This window comes from Argiope bruennichi, chromosome 2 (genome assembly GCF_947563725.1).
Source record: "Argiope bruennichi chromosome 2, qqArgBrue1.1, whole genome shotgun sequence".
NCBI classification, from domain to species: domain Eukaryota; kingdom Metazoa; phylum Arthropoda; class Arachnida; order Araneae; family Araneidae; genus Argiope; species Argiope bruennichi.
The window spans coordinates 1,791,807-1,811,642 of NC_079152.1; the positions used below are offsets into that span (position 1 = coordinate 1,791,807).

The 19,836-nt window shown below is 33.5% G+C and overlaps 1 protein-coding gene across 1 annotated transcript in view; it reads right to left on the reverse strand.

Annotated features, from left to right (window-relative positions):
• Positions 1-19,836, reverse strand: part of LOC129961580 (ATP-binding cassette sub-family G member 5-like) — a 60,567-nt gene that overhangs the window by 8,189 nt on the left and 32,542 nt on the right. The window contains exons 3-8 of the mRNA XM_056075076.1: positions 11,180-11,359; positions 9,065-9,297; positions 7,238-7,355; positions 5,008-5,199; positions 1,170-1,250; positions 512-731 (exon numbers count right to left, since the gene is read on the reverse strand). Coding sequence (XP_055931051.1) covers positions 512-731; positions 1,170-1,250; positions 5,008-5,199; positions 7,238-7,355; positions 9,065-9,297; positions 11,180-11,359 — 1,024 coding nt within the window. The remainder of the gene's footprint in view (positions 1-511; positions 732-1,169; positions 1,251-5,007; positions 5,200-7,237; positions 7,356-9,064; positions 9,298-11,179; positions 11,360-19,836) is intronic.

Genomic DNA, 19,836 nt, shown 5'->3' on the forward strand with positions numbered 1-19,836 from the left:
TCGATAGACGGTAACCTCCCTTAACGAGCTCGGCTCCAAATTTGATGTGTCTGTACTACAGATGTTAAATCTGTGTTACCAATTCTATCTCTAATTCGCTTCGTTTTGTAATTATCGTGTTCACTTCTATTCGAACAGACGGAGAGATAGATACTTCCTCTGAACGAATTTTCACTCAGAATTTTGATCGAAACCTACAAATTTGATGTAAGGACTGTATGCCATATATCGTCCATCAGGCTTGAAGTGTTTGAGTTATTTTTATCATATACAGACAAACGTAAAGTCAAAAAGGTATTTTTCGGAATTAGTTTCGTCAAAATCTCGGAAAGGAATTTTTTGACGATTACAATCCTTTATACTTCTTATATAAGAAACTGAGAATAGAACATAAAAAAGCTGTCCATAAAATCATAAAAAGGCCACGTTTCAATTTTCTGAGGTTATATGGTGCCAATAAACTCTGCGACCAGAGGAAAAATTTGTTCTCTCCCTGTATTCTCTAACATACCTGACTAAATTTCTGAACACCTGCCAGCTGGAAGGCTGTCCATAGGCGGTCAAGGGCAGCTTGTAGCGCGTCTCTTTGCTCTCCAAGGTATCGGTGGCTGGCAGGTAATACTTCCTGTAATGGGAGCCTTCGATCTTGAACTTCTCCACGAGGGCGGAGATCTGCGTGCTGGATTCGATGAACCTTTCTCTGGTCCGACGATCGACAGTGGACAAACATACTGCAGGGAGACAGAAGAAAATGTAAAGTTTCCTAGTCTTTTGATGAAAGTACTCATTCTCTGAAAATATGCCTCTTGAAATATTTCAAAGTACTACCCGAATTTGGCGGCTAACTTGTTCACCCAGATTTACTGTTTGGGCAGTTACATTATTTCAGTTACAGTAAAAAAACCAAAAATATGATGCTTCAAATATGATAATTCTGTTCCGTTCAATTTACAGATGAATTTCAAAATTTTCGCCTGTTGTAAAGAAACAAAGCACAGATGCATGTAAAATTGGCATACATATAGGATGAAAATAATCTGTCAGGCATGCCAAATTCATTTTTGGCGCCGAGTGGTGCACGTCAAACTTCGAAATCCCCAAATGGGAATCGTGGCAACTAATGGGTAAATAATAATCAATCTTAAAGGAAAACATTGAATTTTACTTACAATAATACATAAGTGGATTTTCCAATTCAGGACAAGGAAAACCTATGCTTCCAAAATAATCTAGCAGCATTCTGGTACTTCCTAAAGATTAAAAAAAAAATTACATTTAACATCAAAATAATAAATAAAAAGCAAAAGTTTTGGTAGTTTTAATGATAATATATTAAATAAGAAATTCCAAACCAGTGGGATTGGTCTCAAAATTTTTCTCCCATATTCTCTAAAAAAGGTGTTATTCCCCATCTCCCACAAAAATTATGGATAAGGCAACGAATGCCTTGCATGGTAACGTCATACAACACTTATGGAATATTAATCTAAGGCGTGAATCCAGCATTTTTACTAAATCTATTATCTGATTCTTGGCGAAGTTTTTGGCGATTAATCCTTGACATGCGGTTCATAATGTCCGAAAATCAAATTTGGTTTTCGACTCGTTTTTCTCAATCGATTGATACAAATATTTGATACCAAATTACAGTTTTGTAGTTACAAAAAGCTCATATTAAATTTGATATATTTAAGCCATTGCATTTTTTCAGTTATCGCGTTTACATGCTTTTGAAAGTACAGACCGACAGACAATCAATTGCTTATTGGATTTGCCTCAACATTTGATTGGTATCTACATTATAGATGTCAAATTTATGTACTGCTCTCTTCATTTTGTCAATTACCATGTTAACTTATATTCAAACAGTTGGACAGACAAACTTCTGAGCGGATTTTGCTCAAAATTTAATAAAAATCTACAAATTTCATATTAAAATCATTTTCCAAATTTCATTCATTCAACTCAAATCGTTTTCGAGTTTTATTCTTGTCTGAGTCAGAAAGATGGACATTTTCCAAATATGTTTTTCGAACTGAGAGAGGTGCGAAACTTGGAGATTCGTCAAATTCTCGAGTTCAAATTTTCTGAAGATTGCAATAGTTTTTTGAAGATTCGATACTTCGTATACTAGAAAGTAAAAAGTAAACTATTTTTTTATGTTAGAAAATTGTCTCATGTAATTTTTATTGAAATGTTTTCTCATGCTAAGATAGTTACAAAACAAACGTTATTTAAACATCATCACAAAGATAGTATCTTGTTTCCAGATTCGAATGTAGATTTAAGTTCCTAAGTGTAAAACTAGATGGCGCCACGATGTTTTAAATGTCTCACTTCATTGATAAGATTCATTACTTCTATTTCGCTTCTATCACAAAGTGGCATATGTAATTTTTTTTTTCAAAAAGATAATTTAAGAAAAAAATGCTCTTTTTTTTGTTGATTTGAAATTTTCATTCATTAACCTGCATTAAAATAATTCTGTTTCTGCAATTTTCTTCGTCATTTAATATTGGGTGCAAGTATATCTTGATTTCTAAATTCTAATTTGTTCTTGATATTAGCAAAATACATGAGAATGCAATAATGCTAATTTTTATGATTTGGAACTTCAAAAATCTGTACAGTTAAATAAACTGTATAGCCTTATTTTGATTTATAAAGTAATAAAACTTTAACTTTTGATAGAGAAAATACTAATGTGTTCATAACCAGCCCTCCCCTTCACCGCTAGATGCACACCTTCATGCGATTGTACAGTGAATGAAATTCTTTTTAAAATACTCGTTTAATTTGAATAATTTTGATTCTGTAAAAGTGGTCTGTAAAAGAGTTTCACTCATTTTTTTCACAAGTTAGAGTGTCCAAATTTACTCGATCTGTTTTAATAGTCACAAAAATAATTACTAAAAAATAATTCTACTTTATTTTAACTAATAATACGGATAAATATAGAAAATTGTTAAATGGCTATATTTCAATACACTAATTAAAGTGCGTTTTTGAAAAAGATTGTTACTAAATTTTTAAAAAAAATGTTAGAATTCTTAAATTTGTTTTTATTAAAAATTCATTCCATAATGTCGGGATATTTAATGCTTTCGAAAAAGAATTCCAAATGAAGTAAATTTCCCAAAGCCACTACCAGTGTTATAGCATACACAGTGTGATATTCGAAAATCGATGACTCGATACTTCTTAAACATTCTGCAATTGTATGCTAGCTTATGTGTCAAGAGAATAAAATGCATAGTGTTGTACTTAAGTGAATTTTTGAGTGGCTGGCTAAATATATAACAAAATAATAATAATTATAAAGCAGATATAAGTTCAAAAATTTGGTTTTAGTTTTATTTAGATTTTTAAAGTTCTAATTATAAAAATTTGTCTAAAAAATTACATTTTAGAATCCCGACCCATAACCTCGCTCAAAAAGAAAATAAATTGCGCTTTTTAGATGGATGCACAAAAATTTACTACCAATATCCAAATTATTAGTGCTCAGTGCAGAAAAGAATCTCCTCATAGGAATTCAAAATTTAATTAGATGATGATAAAAAAAGTTGCCTCGCACCTTTCTATGCAGAAAAGTCACAATTCAACAATAATTTAAAAAATAATAATAATATTAATGCTTAACGCAAATCCTAGAAAAAAAATATTTCTAAAGACGGAAATAAAAAAAATATATATTTAGTTTTCTAATCCTTTTTACAGATTCTCTATATTATATATATTTACAATATTACAGAGATTATAAATTATGCATTGTATGGACATTTGTATGTTAACATCTTATATATTTGCATTAAGAGAGATTGAGAGTGTATCAAGAGAGTGTACAAATTTGATGTCTTGCGATCTGAAAGAATTATTATCTTTACAGTCGAGCTGAACCTCGTACAATCTGAAAAGATTGTTACGCAAGTAAATAAATTGACGCTATTAGCTCTGAATGAAGGAAATGCGACGTCTTGTGTAGTTTTATGTGAATGACACAAAAATACAAATGAAACCTGTGCAGATGAATTTGAAATCGTGCGTTTTTCTATCTCAAGAGACTGTTACTTGTACAGGCGAGTTTGACTTCGTGTGTATTTGTATCTGAAAGGATTGTCATTTGTGCCTATAAGTTAGATGATGTGCGATCTGAAAGGATAGTCACCTGCGTAGAAGCAAAAGGGTGGAAGTATGATGTCGTATGAACTTCTGTACGAAGAAACTGTTGCCTGTGCAGATGAGTTTGATGTCGCGTGTCATTGTATCTAAAAGGACTCTCATCCGCGCGTACAGTTTTAATGTCGTGCGATCTGCAAGGATCATTTCCTCGACAAGTTTGACGTCGTGAAGTCTGAAGGGATTGTTACCTTTACAGACGAGAGTGACGTAGTTTGATCAGAAGTGAGTTTGACGTTGTGTATATTTTTATCTGAAGGAAACATGAATTATGTAGACGAGTTTCATGTCTTGTGTATTTCTATTTGAAGGGAATGCACCAATGTAAATTAGTTTGATGTCGACGGCATGTCTATCTAAAGGATGTAGTAAGCATGCCTTTTCTATTTGAAAGGGGTTTTATTTAAATGGATGATTTTAGCAGACTGATTTATGTTTTTGCTTGTAGCCTATCCCCCTTGAATTGAAAACCAATTCAAACCAGGACAAGAGATCGAGGAAAGAGGGGTACAGTAGCTTCCGAGGGTAAAGAAAATTGAGTACCCGAGAGCAGAAATCTGACTTTATATCTCATATGAAGATGACACTCACACACTCGCTTGAACAACCTCTTTTTACAGGGAGGATCTTTCACACACCTCGCAGATAGAGCACAGGGAAAAGAACAACCATGCCCAAACCAGGATTCGAACCCGAGACGCCCAGATCACGGGGAAGACGCGCTACACCAAGGCCAGGAGGCCGGGAGACTGATTTATTCCATCTGAAGAGAACTGCTACATGTGGAGTTTGACTCCGCGTGCATTTCTGCTTTGAAGGAATCTTTACCTGTGTAGACAACTTCCCCGAGGCTGAGGTAGGTGACTCGGTCCAGGAAAGGAAATATGTCCGACCGGGGCTTCTCCATGCTCAGGACGACGATGCGGTTGTATTTCTTGGCGTGGTTGGAGAGGATGGAGATCACGAAGTACGTGTTCAGAGGGTCCAGGTCGTAGGTGGGATCGTCCAGCAGGATCATCACTGAAAAAATAAATTCCTCACTATTCCAGTCAAAGAAGCCTCTGCAACACATCAATTCCATTAAATAAACTATCCTTTTTATATTCCAACAAGAGAGTGTTAAAAAAGATGTTTTGACAAATGAAGTAAATGGATGGAAGATGCATTATTTAGGTACCAGATTAAATTCGAATGTTATTTTATTTTGAAGGTTAAGAACTGCAATAGTAAAAATCTCTTAATGGTAAAACATATAAAGGAAAAACAAATATAAAAAGGAAGTTTATATTATAGAGAAGAAACAGCCCAAGAAAGAATCTATATAATGATGAATGTTTCTTTGTATATTCTGTTATGTAAATATAAAGTTTTTGTTCTAACTTGAAGAAATTTTAAGCACAGACTTTTTAAAACAAAAGGAAGGTCATTTTCAATTTTTTGATATTTTTCTACATTATTTGCAGAAAATATTATATTAACAAAAGTTATTTTTATGCCATTTTAAAATTTAAAAAAAGTTAGCCTTTTAGTGACTTCAAATCAATTTCCACACAATATTTTTTTTTTTTCAAATTTTAATAAATGTTTTAAATAATTTGATACACAAGCTATAAATTTTTTCTGTAATGGTGAAATTTGATTTAATTCTGTTGTTTCCATCAAACCACTCGATCGTGTGCTTTTGTCGATTTTAAAATAAAAATGGTTTTCTTGGGTCATTAACACCGAAGCAGGATTTCCGCTTTTATTTCATGGCACGAGCTCTTTTAATTTGTAGTATAGACCGGTTCCTTTAAATTCATATTTCTGATTGTTATCAAATGGCAAGACGAAATTTTAAAGGCATTAAACATTAACTAGCCGCGTTTGGCAACCAGCTTGTTCGCCCAGAATACTGCATGTTAGGAAATTTAACTATAAATTCGAAATACATTTAATTCAAATGTCACCAAATTATTTAATGAAACACGTGAATTAAGTGGAATCGGTCTGCAACAAATTATTACTGTGGAAAATTAAAATATGGTAAGAATTAAGATCAATGTATTGTCGCCAAACCTGAATTATATTTGGGCGATTTCTCACTAAATGTAATCGCTAAAGCCTTAAAAGTTGTTTATCATTTCTGTAGCCATTCAAGATGGTGGACTTTTGGCGAGGTTTTAGACGATTGGCACGAATTTGATGTGCACGGCTGGCAAACGTACATTGATTTTAAGTCTTACCAAATTTGTGCATATGTCACTGTTAAGGTGCATAATTCACAATTTCATATCATGATCTGAATCTTCAGTAATGCCATATCACTGAGTATGATTATTCAATAGAATTTTTAGTTATTTTATGAAATAACTAACCGCATTGTGGGACATAATGCTTTAATGATAAGACATAGCGATTACATGTCGGGCAACGACTGACCACAATTTCCAGCAGGATAAAATTTTCTGTTTGAAGCAAGAATCTTGATTGTTGTTTATCTTAAACCAGCGAACTCTTTTCCCGAGTATTTCTAACAATATTGTGCATTTCTTTTAATTAGTTAATCGAAGCGCTGAATTAAATACAGATGCATTGAATTAGTCGAAACCTTCCTACGATGATTTGTTTACATTTCACTGTTATTTTCCGATAATATGTAATAAGCACGATTCCTGTATGTAAAGATTGCACATTAGCGTATTATATTATATATATATATATATATATATATATATATATATATATATATATATAGATAGATAGATACTTTAACAGCCAGGTTAACCAATATTCCGAAGGAATAATCTAGTTGCCGAAGACGGCTAGAAAGAAATACAAATCAAATAATTCAGTTATTTTGAGACTATCTATGCAATTCCGTCGAAACTCGTTATGCTCGGAAAAATGGATTGATTACTACTCATTTTAACTTCCCGCCTAGTAAAGTAGTTAGTTTCAATTACTGTAATTGTTAAGGAGGTCAAGTCCATCATGGTGCAGCAAATAATTTCCGATTCGAGTCATAAGGAAATGGGTTTGAAAGTCACGGGCAAGTGTAGCGTGACTAAGTACCTACCTGGATCCTTCACCAGCTCGATCCCGACCGCCAGCCTCCGGTACTCGCTGGGCTTCAGGGTGCTCACTTCACGGTTCGACACCTGGTTGAGCGCCAGGTCGGCCATCACTTGCTTCACCTGAGAAAAATATAGAAAGGAAGCGTCAATTTCGTGTTTTCGAAATGAACGTGCTGGGTATAATTATATCGCGCAATACTTTTCTATGGGTTCGAAGTCTCTTGGTATTAACCCTCTCGATGGTAAGCCGGCCCAACAGTGAAAACAGTATACTAATGGGCCGTTTTTGGACCGGTTACTTTTTCAGACGAAGAATTCAGAATGTAAGGCGAAGTCATCCTTAGAGATAATTTACATCCTGAATACCGCTTCCAGAAAAGAGAGCCCCCCCCCCCAAATGATCCATTAGTATAGAACATACTCAGCTGAGTTACGACAACTTAGTAATGCGAGGGTTAAAATAAAAACTGTCGACTTTATACCGTCTCTTAGGAGTGAAATTGTTCAATCAACGCTGTAACCCAAGGTTGAGTTTTAATGGCCGTCGGTGGCGGCACAATCTTTCCTTCTTGGAAGAGTGGGCGACTCGACTCCACAACGTTAATGTGCCAAATGGGAGAAGAACCAACCATCATACTGGATAGATTCTCCAAGCACCTCCTTGAGATCTCCACGGTGAGAAAATTAGTTTTATATTAAGTAAAGTTATACATTTTATCTTGACTATCTTTAAGAAAAAATGTACAAATGATTCAGTGTATTTCGCAAATAAGGCTGTACCCATGATTCTGTCCGTTTCTGAACTGACATATTTCCAAATGAAGCTGTACACAGAATAATACCTATTCAGTATTGCCCATCTCGGAAATTGCACAGCCAGTTCTTTCGCTCTCTCAATCTGCCACCTATGAAGTTTTTATATTTTCATGATCAAGCGAAAATGAAATATTGATTTCACACCAATAAAGAAATCGGGCAAAGACTTAATTGAGCAAGTTGGCAGTGAACAAACGACCAGAAGAACGCACTTTTCTTAATCCATTCATTTAATGATTTCCCCTAACCAAGAAGATTGCTACAATATTTCAATTACCTTGCTTATTTCATTAAAATTTCGTCAAATTCCAATTACCTTTAAACCTAATATCGCTACATTATGTATCTGGCCTTCAGAATTAATTGACTGGATATAATTGAGAAAAAGAATAAAAGCGGGGGTTCATTATTACCGATTATTTAACTATTATGTTTCAGTTTTCAAATATGGTAAACAAAAACGAGTGCATGAAGGGTGTTTGTTGGAAATTTCATCTAGTGTAATTCAGAGAGGAAATTAAAGGTACACTCAAAATTTGAATAATTAAATGAGGAAATTCCTTCATTTCTTTCGGCTATTTTCTTGTAATACTGATTAATCAAATACACATATGTTTCTCACACATATTTTTCCAGTAATGAAGCGCCTGAAACAGCCGTTCAAAAAAAGTGTGGCGACCGTACGAATATCCTTGCGCTAGATATGATTGATGGAATATCTAAGGTGTGTTTTACTTGTTAGAATGGATAGAATGGCTCCTAATAGAAAGAAGTCAAACCTATTTATTGTACAAATTCTCCTAATAACCACAGGCTAATTGGAGTTTTGTATATAAACCCTTTATGAATACACGCTATCAATTTAGTTTTTAAAGAGAGTAGAGAATTTCTCACATCTTTAAAAGTGAAGCTCGGGAGTATCAGCATTTTGGAATCCCGAGGCTTCTAGACTATTAGCAAATCGGAGTTGAGATGTGATTCGATGAACAACGTTCCACCCCTATTATACTCACTCTGTTTCTCTTCATGGAGCCGGACACCTTGGGCCCTATGGTCAAGTGAGCTGAGTAAATAAGAGTCTGCCGGACGGACAGTCCGGGCAGCAGGGTCACCTGCTTGGGGACGAAGCCACATTGCTCTTGGAAGAGCTGCAGGGTCAGGGAGATGTCATTCAATACGATCTGACCTCTCGTCACACCCATGGCGCGGCGACCGATTACCTCCAGTAGAGCGCGCTTGCCACTACCTGGAACAGAGAGACAGTCATTGTTATGATTGATAATATTAAGGCGGCACACTTAGAGATTTCATCAATGGTGTTTGACAGGTATTAACCTTTACACTACTGATGAAGTCCAAGCTACCGTACAAATTCTATACCGCCGGCAGGCCGGTTTCTGCTTCAAACCAGGGGTACAGGATGCAAAATGAGATATCACCAAGGAAGTCATCGCTTTAGATACTACATTCATCGTCTGAAACTAGCAAGCATCTGTAGAAACTAGTATAGAATTTGCATGGCCGGTTGGGCCGGCTTAGTAGTGAAAGGGTTACTGATAGTCAAGAATTTGAGATGAATTGAGTAGATGATTTTCAGAATTCTACGACAGTGCTGCGCGAAATAAACGATGAGAACAAGATGCATTGAAGACTAATAGTGGTAAAAGTTGTAAATACTAAAAGCAAAAGCGTTGAGAAATCACAAAAAGTATCTCATTAACCGCAGGAACATTCACAATAGTAATTTTTACCTATTTAGAGGCGTAAGGCTCATTTCATGTTACCAAGCGATAAAAGCGTTGCTCTTTTGTTATTTCAATGGGGGAAAATGGCATTTACATTGTTTATCACTTTTAGTCTTCTACCGATGAGATCTTCCAAATTTAGATCCCGCAGGAGGGACGTAGTGTATGGCGGATTGGGAAGTATTAAGTACTTTAGAACCTTAAATTTGAGTCTAGGCGAAGCGAACTAAAAGAAATATACTAGTGCTCGATTTACCTCTGATATAGCACTGCTTTGCACTATAAAACAAGGGTTTCCGAACTATAAGTCGCAACCCACTGGTATGGAGCGAATCAAAGTTTAGTAAATCTCTGCAAATTCTTCAGTGTAAATACATCTTTCCACAATTTTCAAAAATGTGATATGGGTTCAAAATCTGTACCAAGAACTTCCAAATTTAAGCACTTCATCTTTTTCCTATGACATATTTCTGTGTATAATGATAGAGACAAAAAATTAAGGGAATGAATTTTATTCTCCGAATGAGCGGCGAGGCGACACAGTAATGTCACTTGCTGGATTGATCTGTGTCAGTCTGTGTTGAGAGCTTGTTTGAAGAGAATCGACTTGGAAGTTTTGGCAGTATAGATTGTCAAAAGCAACTTCCAGGAGTTTAGGCAAGTACCTATGTACTTTAATAGACGAGATTTTGTCTCTGGCCAAGATTGGAAGGCTGGAGTTGAACAGCCATGACATCGATGAGCTGGTAGAAGAACGTAGGCAGAATGACCGAAGAGCTTATGGACCTACATTCTGTGTCACAGCAAAAAGCTGATTAGGAGATAGGGTCAGCAGAGAAAGAAATAACAGAAGCAAAAAAGCAACACCCTTCCAATGAAATAAGAGCGATACTAAAAAGGAGAGAAAGTATTGCATCGTAAGATGAGAAGCATCACCCTGATAAGACAGTTCCTAAGCGCACTGCAAATTCATTTAACGACAATTCAGTTTTTCGTTTTTGCCACATTTTGAAGTGTATCCAAAGATAAAAATCTTTATAAAATTTTCTTGTAAAAGAAAGCATTTTAAGTATTAAATTGCTTTATTACAAATTTGTTTGAATATTTTTTTTCTCGAAATGGAAATGCTTTGTTCTATTTTACAAGGAAAAAAATCGTTTTGCATTGCGAGTAAGTTTTAGGAAAGAATTGCGCTCGTTTAACGAGCTTCCTTTGAAAATCTAAAGTTAAAAATATTTTTATGATATAGACAATAAGATAAGTTACACAAAAAAATGCGAATGAAAATTTTAGCCATCAATAATCCCAGAGAACCAACTAGTCGCTAAAAGCGGCTAGTTCCAAATAAAGTGGTCATATCGAAGAATCCGGTTTTGAACGTACCTTTGGATCCGAGAACGGCCATCACTTCGCCTGCGTGGACCTCCATGGACACATCTTTGAGCACAGAGCCCGTCGGAACGGAACCGGTCAGCTTCTGGAAACAAGTGCCAGGTTCCACCTGCCCGGTGTGGAAAACACTATTCAGCTCCAGGACGTGGTCACTGGAAATGCCATTGGCCCCTGCACGAAGAAAGAAATTTTAATTTTAATCTTGTAATATTATATATGTATAATGGCAACACTCAAATGTTCACGTTTACGTTCAGATTAATGGAACTCTGAAATATTATTAGAATTGTTCTGCAAATAGTTCGCCGTGCGAAAGTACAGATTGAGAGACTTGATCAAAAATTTGATATGCATTTATATTTTAGATTCTAAACCCTCGTACCAGATTTTATCTCTCTACCTTTTATCGTTTTGTAGTACAACCTAATTGCTTTAAAAAGAATACATCGTGCAAAAACTTCAGATACGGTTCGTTTCAGGATGCCTAGACGAGCACTTTTTGAAGACTGTTCTTTGCTAAGGGGTGGTAGGCAGAATTAATAAACAGTCACTGCGTCTACTCATTCAATATTGTAATCGTCAAAAATCTCCGTTTTTTGACGAATCTCCATGAACTCCCTGAATTCGAAAGAGACGTTTTTGAAAAATGTCCGCCTGTGTGTGACAAAGAGAGGACAAAAATTTTTTGAGCTTGACGGTGGCATATGGTACTACTAATAAATTTGAAAGTTTCCATCGAATTTTGATCAAAATCGATTCAGATGAAGTCTGTCTGTCCGATTGCTCGAATATAAATTAACAGGACAACTGCGAAACGAAAAGAGCCAAATGGATAAAATTCGGTATAGAGGTTTCATATGTGCATTGTCAAGTTCTGAGTCACCGTCAACAAGAGCTAAACCGTTTGTCAGTCTGTCCTTTCAGAAGACTATAAAAGTAAAACAAGTGGCTTAAATGTACCGCATTTGGTACGAGAGTCATTCTGTCTCATTTTGGTTTCCATCGGTTGGGAGAAATGAGTCGAAAATTCAAATGAAACCTTCAAATTCGGACATTCTTCTTCGGACAATATTCATCGCATGTCAAGAATTAATCATCAAAAATCCAGCTAAGGATAAATCGTACGATAAAATTAATAAAAATGCGTTATTCGCATCAGAAGTTAATATTTCTTTACTATTGCACGCCAATGCCATACAGGCATTCTGTAAAATAATGACTTTATTAGAAAATATTAGAAATACGACTTTAGAATTATAGAAATATGACTTTATTAAAAAAATAGTTTTGGGTAGACTACTCCACCCCCCCCCTCCCTTCTTTTTTTTCTCATTGACCTTCCTACTAGGTTTAGATTTTTCCGCTCGATCATCGATCACTGCAAGTGAATGGTCGATCTCAAAAAACGGCGAAATTTTTCATGCATTTAGACACGGGAGATTTGCGCGCCGTTATTTTTGTCATTACAACCAATGAGTGTTATAAAAAAACGGCGATGACTGTAACAGGTAACAATATAAAGAAAATGGAATAAGCATATAATTAATATTAATAGAATGCTTTTATCCAGCAGACAAAACATTGCGCGGCAGTGGATTTAAGAAGAAAAAAAATGAACTGCTAACTAAAACATCCGCTGTGAAGGCTCTGTGCAAAAACAAGAAGCGTTATGTGATTATACAAAGTGCAGTGAGAGAGCATTTTATTTCATCCATTAGATGGAACTTCATTTTATTCAATCAAAGCGGCGATGGATTGAGGTAGTGCATATTTTAAGGCCACACTTTTAATAAATGGTCAATTTAGTTTCAAATTTAAACAAAAATGATGATTCTACAACTTAATCAACAAGACGTTATGATTTAATTTAGTTCAATTTTTCTATAATTTTGTGAAAATATTTTTTAAAATTATCATATAGAAAAATGCGACTAAAGTAATAAAATTCTTAAAAAATGAATCGTCATTATTAGTTTATTATTACCTTACTTAGAAATATAAGCATATAGTTATTATGGCAAGATTACAAACTTCAAATCAATAAAACATTGAATATTATTTATTATTCAGACATAAAAAACAGAATAATATGATATAGCCAATAAAATGAATTATTAAAATTTAATATATTATAAATATTAACTTTTCTTTAGTTATTTAATAATGAAGATTTCAATAAATAAACATAAACTGAAATTTATAAAAAAAAAAAAAAAAAAAAAAACATTACATTGCACATGTATGTACAATGGATTCCAAAATGGGCGAAGCCCATTCGATTCATATGAGCGTGATGGGTCATCTTCGAAAATTCTGTGCTGTTCTACGTCATTTATAACAAAGCACAAAGCTATATCCTTTAAATAACCAAGGATATTAAAGAAAAAGCTCCCTAAGCCTAATCACTGCTCCGATTTTATCAAATTTTGTTTCAAATGAAAAATGATGATCTCTAGGTATGTCAGCAAAAGTCGAGTATCTCTCACTAGACCCTGTTTTAGAGAGCGATATTAAAAATCACAACTTCACTCTCTGTTTTCTGTAGGACAATCAGAAATCTCCAACCCCATATACTTCTTGCGTACAGCCGACCACCCCGCCACCACTGAATGTAGCAGTATCGACAGGATTTGTTGTAGCCGACTCCACCCCCATATACTGTGCCGATATCGAACTTTTTTAATTAACGGAAACTTATTTATCATAAATCATTGATGACGTAAAAAATATTGATTCACCCTGAATGGTCATTTACCTCCTCTATTTTCAAGAGATATACGTAATGTAAAACCTGGGCAGAATCCTAGCCTCAAAGCTGGACCGATTTTGCCCATTCATTTCGCCACTTTACAAGCATAACCAACTCATCGTAATACTCACTCAATAACGTGGGCGTATAATTTAAAATATAAAATGCATTCATTTTTTTGTCATGAAATGCGATTCAGATTTGGTTGGTATGACTAAATGAAAGCTGTTAATAGAGAGAACGAAGAACTGGTCACTGAAGGTGGCTAGAATCGTTTTTATTTTTAAATTATAACTTAGAATAACAAATACTTTCTTTCATTGGTTGTAATGAAATGCGATTCAGATTTAGTTGGTATGACTCAATGAAAGCTGCTAACATAGCAAACGAAGAACTGGCCGCTGAAGGTGGCTAGTATCATTTTTATATATTTTTTATTTCTTGTGAGGGAAACTAAATTTTTGCCTTCATTAAATATTTTATATTCTCTCTCTTCATAGCCGGATTCTGTACGTTAAAAAACTCCCTTCCCAAATAAACCCAGCAAGGTACAAAATCCAGATTGTGTTCTAGAATGATAAACATTCAATGAATCAGTGCAACAGATTGGGTATCATTTCAAACATAAAGCAATAAATACATTTTCGATCTGAAAACGGATACTGTGCTAGATTTTCACCAGCTACGTTTTGTTTTTTTCGAAACTCGCCAGTCACGAAAATCTATGATTTCAGATCACAAATGAAGTCACGGTCATCTCATAAAGCATTTGATCTGTCAAGTGACGTCGAGGTGTGTGTCAAGGCCACCTGTGAATTACTTTTCCATATTTTTTTTATTTTATTACATTGTGCTTGTATACAAATAGTAAATTATAATCATGTTTGGATAACACCCAATTCCTTTTCTCGCGTTGGATGAACCTGTCTTCAATAGAACCTAGATGACGCAAAATTGTATGAATAATCCAAAAGCGTTTTTTTTTTTTTTTTTTTTTTTCATCCAAGTTTTTGCAGCCATTCGCAACGTATGATGTTGTTACGAAAATTCGGAAATGCTGAACTCACAGCAGAAAATATGTATTGTTGCCATAAAAATATAAAAACTTGGATGAAAAGTTTTGGTTTCACCAGTTTTGATCCCGAATGATTACTTTCTCTTACAAAAAATACAGAGAAAATATCGTCATCTTAAAAAAAAAAAAAAAGAAATCGGGAGGTTTTTTTTTTTTTTTTTTTTTTTTTGACAAATTTCTACTTTTTAGACTTCCTGAGTTCGAAAAACATTTTTGAAAAATGTGTCTGTCTATGACAAAAAAAAAAAAAAAAAAAAACCCTCTAAAACGTTTTGAGCCAGCCAAGAAATTTGATATACGGTCTTTTGCATCAAATGTGTAGATTTCTAACAAATTTTGTGCAAAATCCGCTCAGAGGAAGTCTGTCCTGCTGTTCGAATATAAACTAACACGACAACTACAAACTGAAGCTACAAATGAGCAAGATGGATAAAATCCAGTATAACATCTATAACGTAGACACCCATAAAATTTTGAGCTGTTTGTCAGACTGTTCTTTCCGAAACATCTAAACGCGATCATCAAAAACGTGGAGTGAAATATGGCAAATCGGGTTACGGAATTTTGTGATTGCATGTGTAGTTTCAGGTTAAAATTTTATTTCAATCGGTCGAGAAAAAGGCATACACAGCCCAGATTCGGCTTTCGGATGCTTTTAAATCGCATGCCAGGAATGAATCGCCAAGGAATATACGATACATTCAATAAAAATACTAAATTCATGGGAAAGATTAATATTTCCTAACGAATTGCACGCGTGCTGTGCAAGGTGTTTTCTGGAGTAGCACTTTTATAAGAGAGTATGCCAGAAATTTCAGGAAGACCACTTCCGCTGGTTTTACATATTCATTTCCATTTAGCTATATCCGTAAAAGTAGCAAATTGTAAAAAATATCAAAGAATATATCACCAGTGTCCACCATATAAATAGATTATGTCATAGTAACCAGCTTCGATGAACTACGTCTTATCATTCCAAAATGAAAGTACTATTTTAAATTGTATCAATAAATATTAGGAAATTATAAAATTATTTTGTAAAAATCTTACGGTTCTGTGATATATTTAAAAGACGAATTTGTGTTCAGAAACACATTACTAAGAAAATACATCAAAGTTTGAGAAAAAACTAAGAATTCTTCAGCTAATTACAAAACATAATAAAGTGTTCAAAATCTTTTTTGCTTTATGCAATTAATCTTAAAAAATTTTTAGCTTTATATAATATGATGTAGGAAATACGCCAAATATTTTTTGTACCATTTTATACCATTTGTACCATTAAATATTTTTTTATCATTTGTCAAATATTTTCGCACCATTTTTAGTATCATGTCAAATATTTTTTGTACCAAATTTTTACCATTTTTAGTATCATGTCAAATATTTTTTGTACCAATTTTTTACTATTTTTAGTACCATGTCAAATATTTTTTGTACCAATTTTTTACCATTTTTAGTACCATGTCAAATATTTTTTGTACCTTTTTTTACCACTTAGGAACACGTCAAATATTTTTGTACCTTTTTTTCACCACTTTAGTACCATGTCAAATATTTTTTGTACCATTCTTAATACCATGTCAAATATTTTTTGCACCATGTATTTGTTTTTTGTATCAGATTTAATCAAACATTTCATAATTTTGCCTGAAAATCTGCGTTAATTCAGTCGAATTTTTCTTAATATTTATACGAAAGTGTAACAACGTTATTAAATTCTGAAATCACTTCATAAAGAATAGTAATTGAGTGTAAATTTTCAATAATATGGGTTAATCTTTGCACTGCATTTATATTTACGTCACAATTTTAATTTACAGTTGCAAATAGCGATCAAAGTGAATGATTTAATTGCAACGGAAATGATAATAGAATTGCATCAAACTCTTTCCTGCAAATAATGATCGGACTATTTCACCTTGAGTGTGCCAACACAAATGCATATCGATCAAGTTCGTCAAAAACGTTCGTCAGATTCGTGTATTGAAATTCGACAGCAAGCGCAATTAAGTGGCATTATTAAAAGAAATATATGACATTAATCTGGAGTGGAATTTCGATCCAATTCTCACGTTCTAAGGACATGGGAAACCAAGATCTCACGCAATGCTGACATTAACGCCGATAAATAATCGATCTGAGACTTCAGACTTGATTGCTTTATTCAAAATATGAGGATATATCAAAAGAATGAGGGTAAAGGATGGGATTTAAAAAGATTTTTATTTTTGGAAAAAATGTTTCTTTGCTAACAAATACCGGGTTTGTTTGGACAATTAACGATTAGGTTTTCCGCAATCAGAATAGAATTACATAAGACCGATTGCGCAAGATGATTGCAAAACATCGTGGAGAATATTCTGCATTTGCGTTTTTTCAAAATTAATTAACTTTTTCATAAATATGTATTCGTATGCCTCTGAAATAGATATTTTTAAAAACAGTTTTCAAGAATTAAGGTATCGGACTAGATTGTAAAAATGCTTTTTTCAGAAAAATGTGAAAAAAAATATTTTATGATCTGAAAATAAAGTCCAAACTTCGTACGCTCTAAAGCATACCTTATTCTCAATAAATCTAAGATAAAATTTCAGATACAATAGTTTCGGTGATACGCAACAAGTAAAAACAAAATCGCAAAGAGTGGTATTTTTTACCGGAAATGAGTGATTTATTTTTACCGTAAAATTCTCCAAAATAATATTTGATATGTTTATATTCACTCTCTACCTACTCAGCCATCATTTTCTTATTGCTGGCAATTTTGTTATAAAAGCGCGAAAACTTCATTTGTTTCAAGCGCATTTCGATGAATGAGGGGGATTAAGGGACTTTTAGCTACATCATCCCAACCGATGAACTAATTAACAAGGACAATATCTAAGCGCATTTTCTGAAGAATGAATATTTAACTGTGATTGGTTCACGGAAAACGTGACATCTCAAAATCAATTCAAGAAATGTGTACCCAATACCTTTGAGAGTATATTAGACCGAGGAGTTTAAGATAGCTTCATTTAGACATGTTTTACAGACATTTTCAGATTAAAACATAGACAAATTTTAGCAAAAAATCATTAACGACAACTTCAAATGCTCCTAAAATATTTATTTATCAAAATAATATTTATCTTCTGGTCTGTTACATTTTATGTAGTTTGACATGTATATAGGTGAAATAAAAATTAAATATTTCCATTATTTTTTTGTTTTTCCTAACATTGAAAATTTTCTAAATTTTCATCTAATGAGCAGTTTTTTCAAAAACTAAAAGCAAATGCATTTTTTCTCCTCATAATAATCTTTCAAGTCTGTTTTTGTTATTTCATGCTATAAAAATGTTTATGCATCATTTAAAAAAATTCTTTTCTGAAACTAATCGGATATCTTAAGTTTTTTTAAAACATTAATATGAAAGTAAACTTCGTGCGCCAATTTCAAAACAACAAGAAATAAACGACGAGTTCCTAAATTGCATATTTACTGAAGAGACATCGAATCAGTTTTAGAAATGGACACATTCATGTAAGAAGGAAGCAAGTTCAGAACAAACATTTTAAAACACGATTGATTGATTGATAACTGTTGCTGAATTTTTTAAAATTGCCAAATCCGAAATAAAAAATAATCAACAAACTTAATTATTGATTGCAAGGAACTTGTGCTCCTCTAACTCTGATGCAGATGTTTTTTTTGGGGGGGGGGCATAGTTATTGCTAATTATGTTTACAACATTAATATTAAAGAAATCTTCTAACGCTAAATCTAAAATAACAACAACAAAAATAACAAGAATCGAGCAATAAATTTACCAAAAAGATAGTAGACCAACATAAGAAATGGACTCCGTTATTCAAGATAGAAGTTTAGAATACGCTTTATAATTGTTTATGTAAAATATTAAAAGGAATATTCTAATGATGCATTTTTTCAAAATTAATTACTGACTTCATAGTCTTTTATGCAACATTTTGGAATTGGTCCATTTCTATAAGAACAATCTAAATATAAAACGCTAACATCGTGGCCCGGAAAACATTCTTATTACTCATTAAGAATGGCAACATTAAAATATAAACAAATCGTCATACGAACTTTTCCCTCTTCATTGTATGTTTTATATGTTTCTCATCTCAGCTAATTAACATAAATATTATTAAAAATTCTCGGAGAGGATCCGCATTTTTAACAGCTCGCCACGTCATTAAGAATTCTATTCAGACAGAGGGGGAAAAAAATCAAAATGATAGAAATAGGGGTCAAAGTTTAATTGAAAATAGGCTTCATCGTCTCTAGATGAATAATAGCTATGATTTGACTATGGAAACTGATGTGTATATCTGCCATAACCATTCTAACAAAATGAGATTTTGCATTATTTTAAAATTAAAAAAAAAAAATCTTTAAAGTGTGTTATCAATTACATTTCTGTGTCATTTTTTAAATATAATTTGGTATAACATCCGATTTTAATCCTTTGGTGAAATTCAAACTCATTCTTCAAAACATGCAATCGGGTGCTTTTGCCAATGTCGAAATAAAAACATTCCCTATTCGGACATTACCTCCGAAGTGCCATTTTCACTTCCACTTTTATTTTGTTACATATTGTTTGCCAGAGGATTCTAAAATACTCCGCGCTTTTGCGCATGCGTTAGAATGGGTTTAATTCGTCAAAATAGGGGTGAGAGGAAAGATGAAATGAGGCAACATTTAAATTTGACTATAAAGTAAACTCAGATTACTAGTGCACTGAATTAAAATAAAATAATGCTGTCAGAAACAACAAGATACTCGCATACAGGTAAGGGAAGAAGGGGG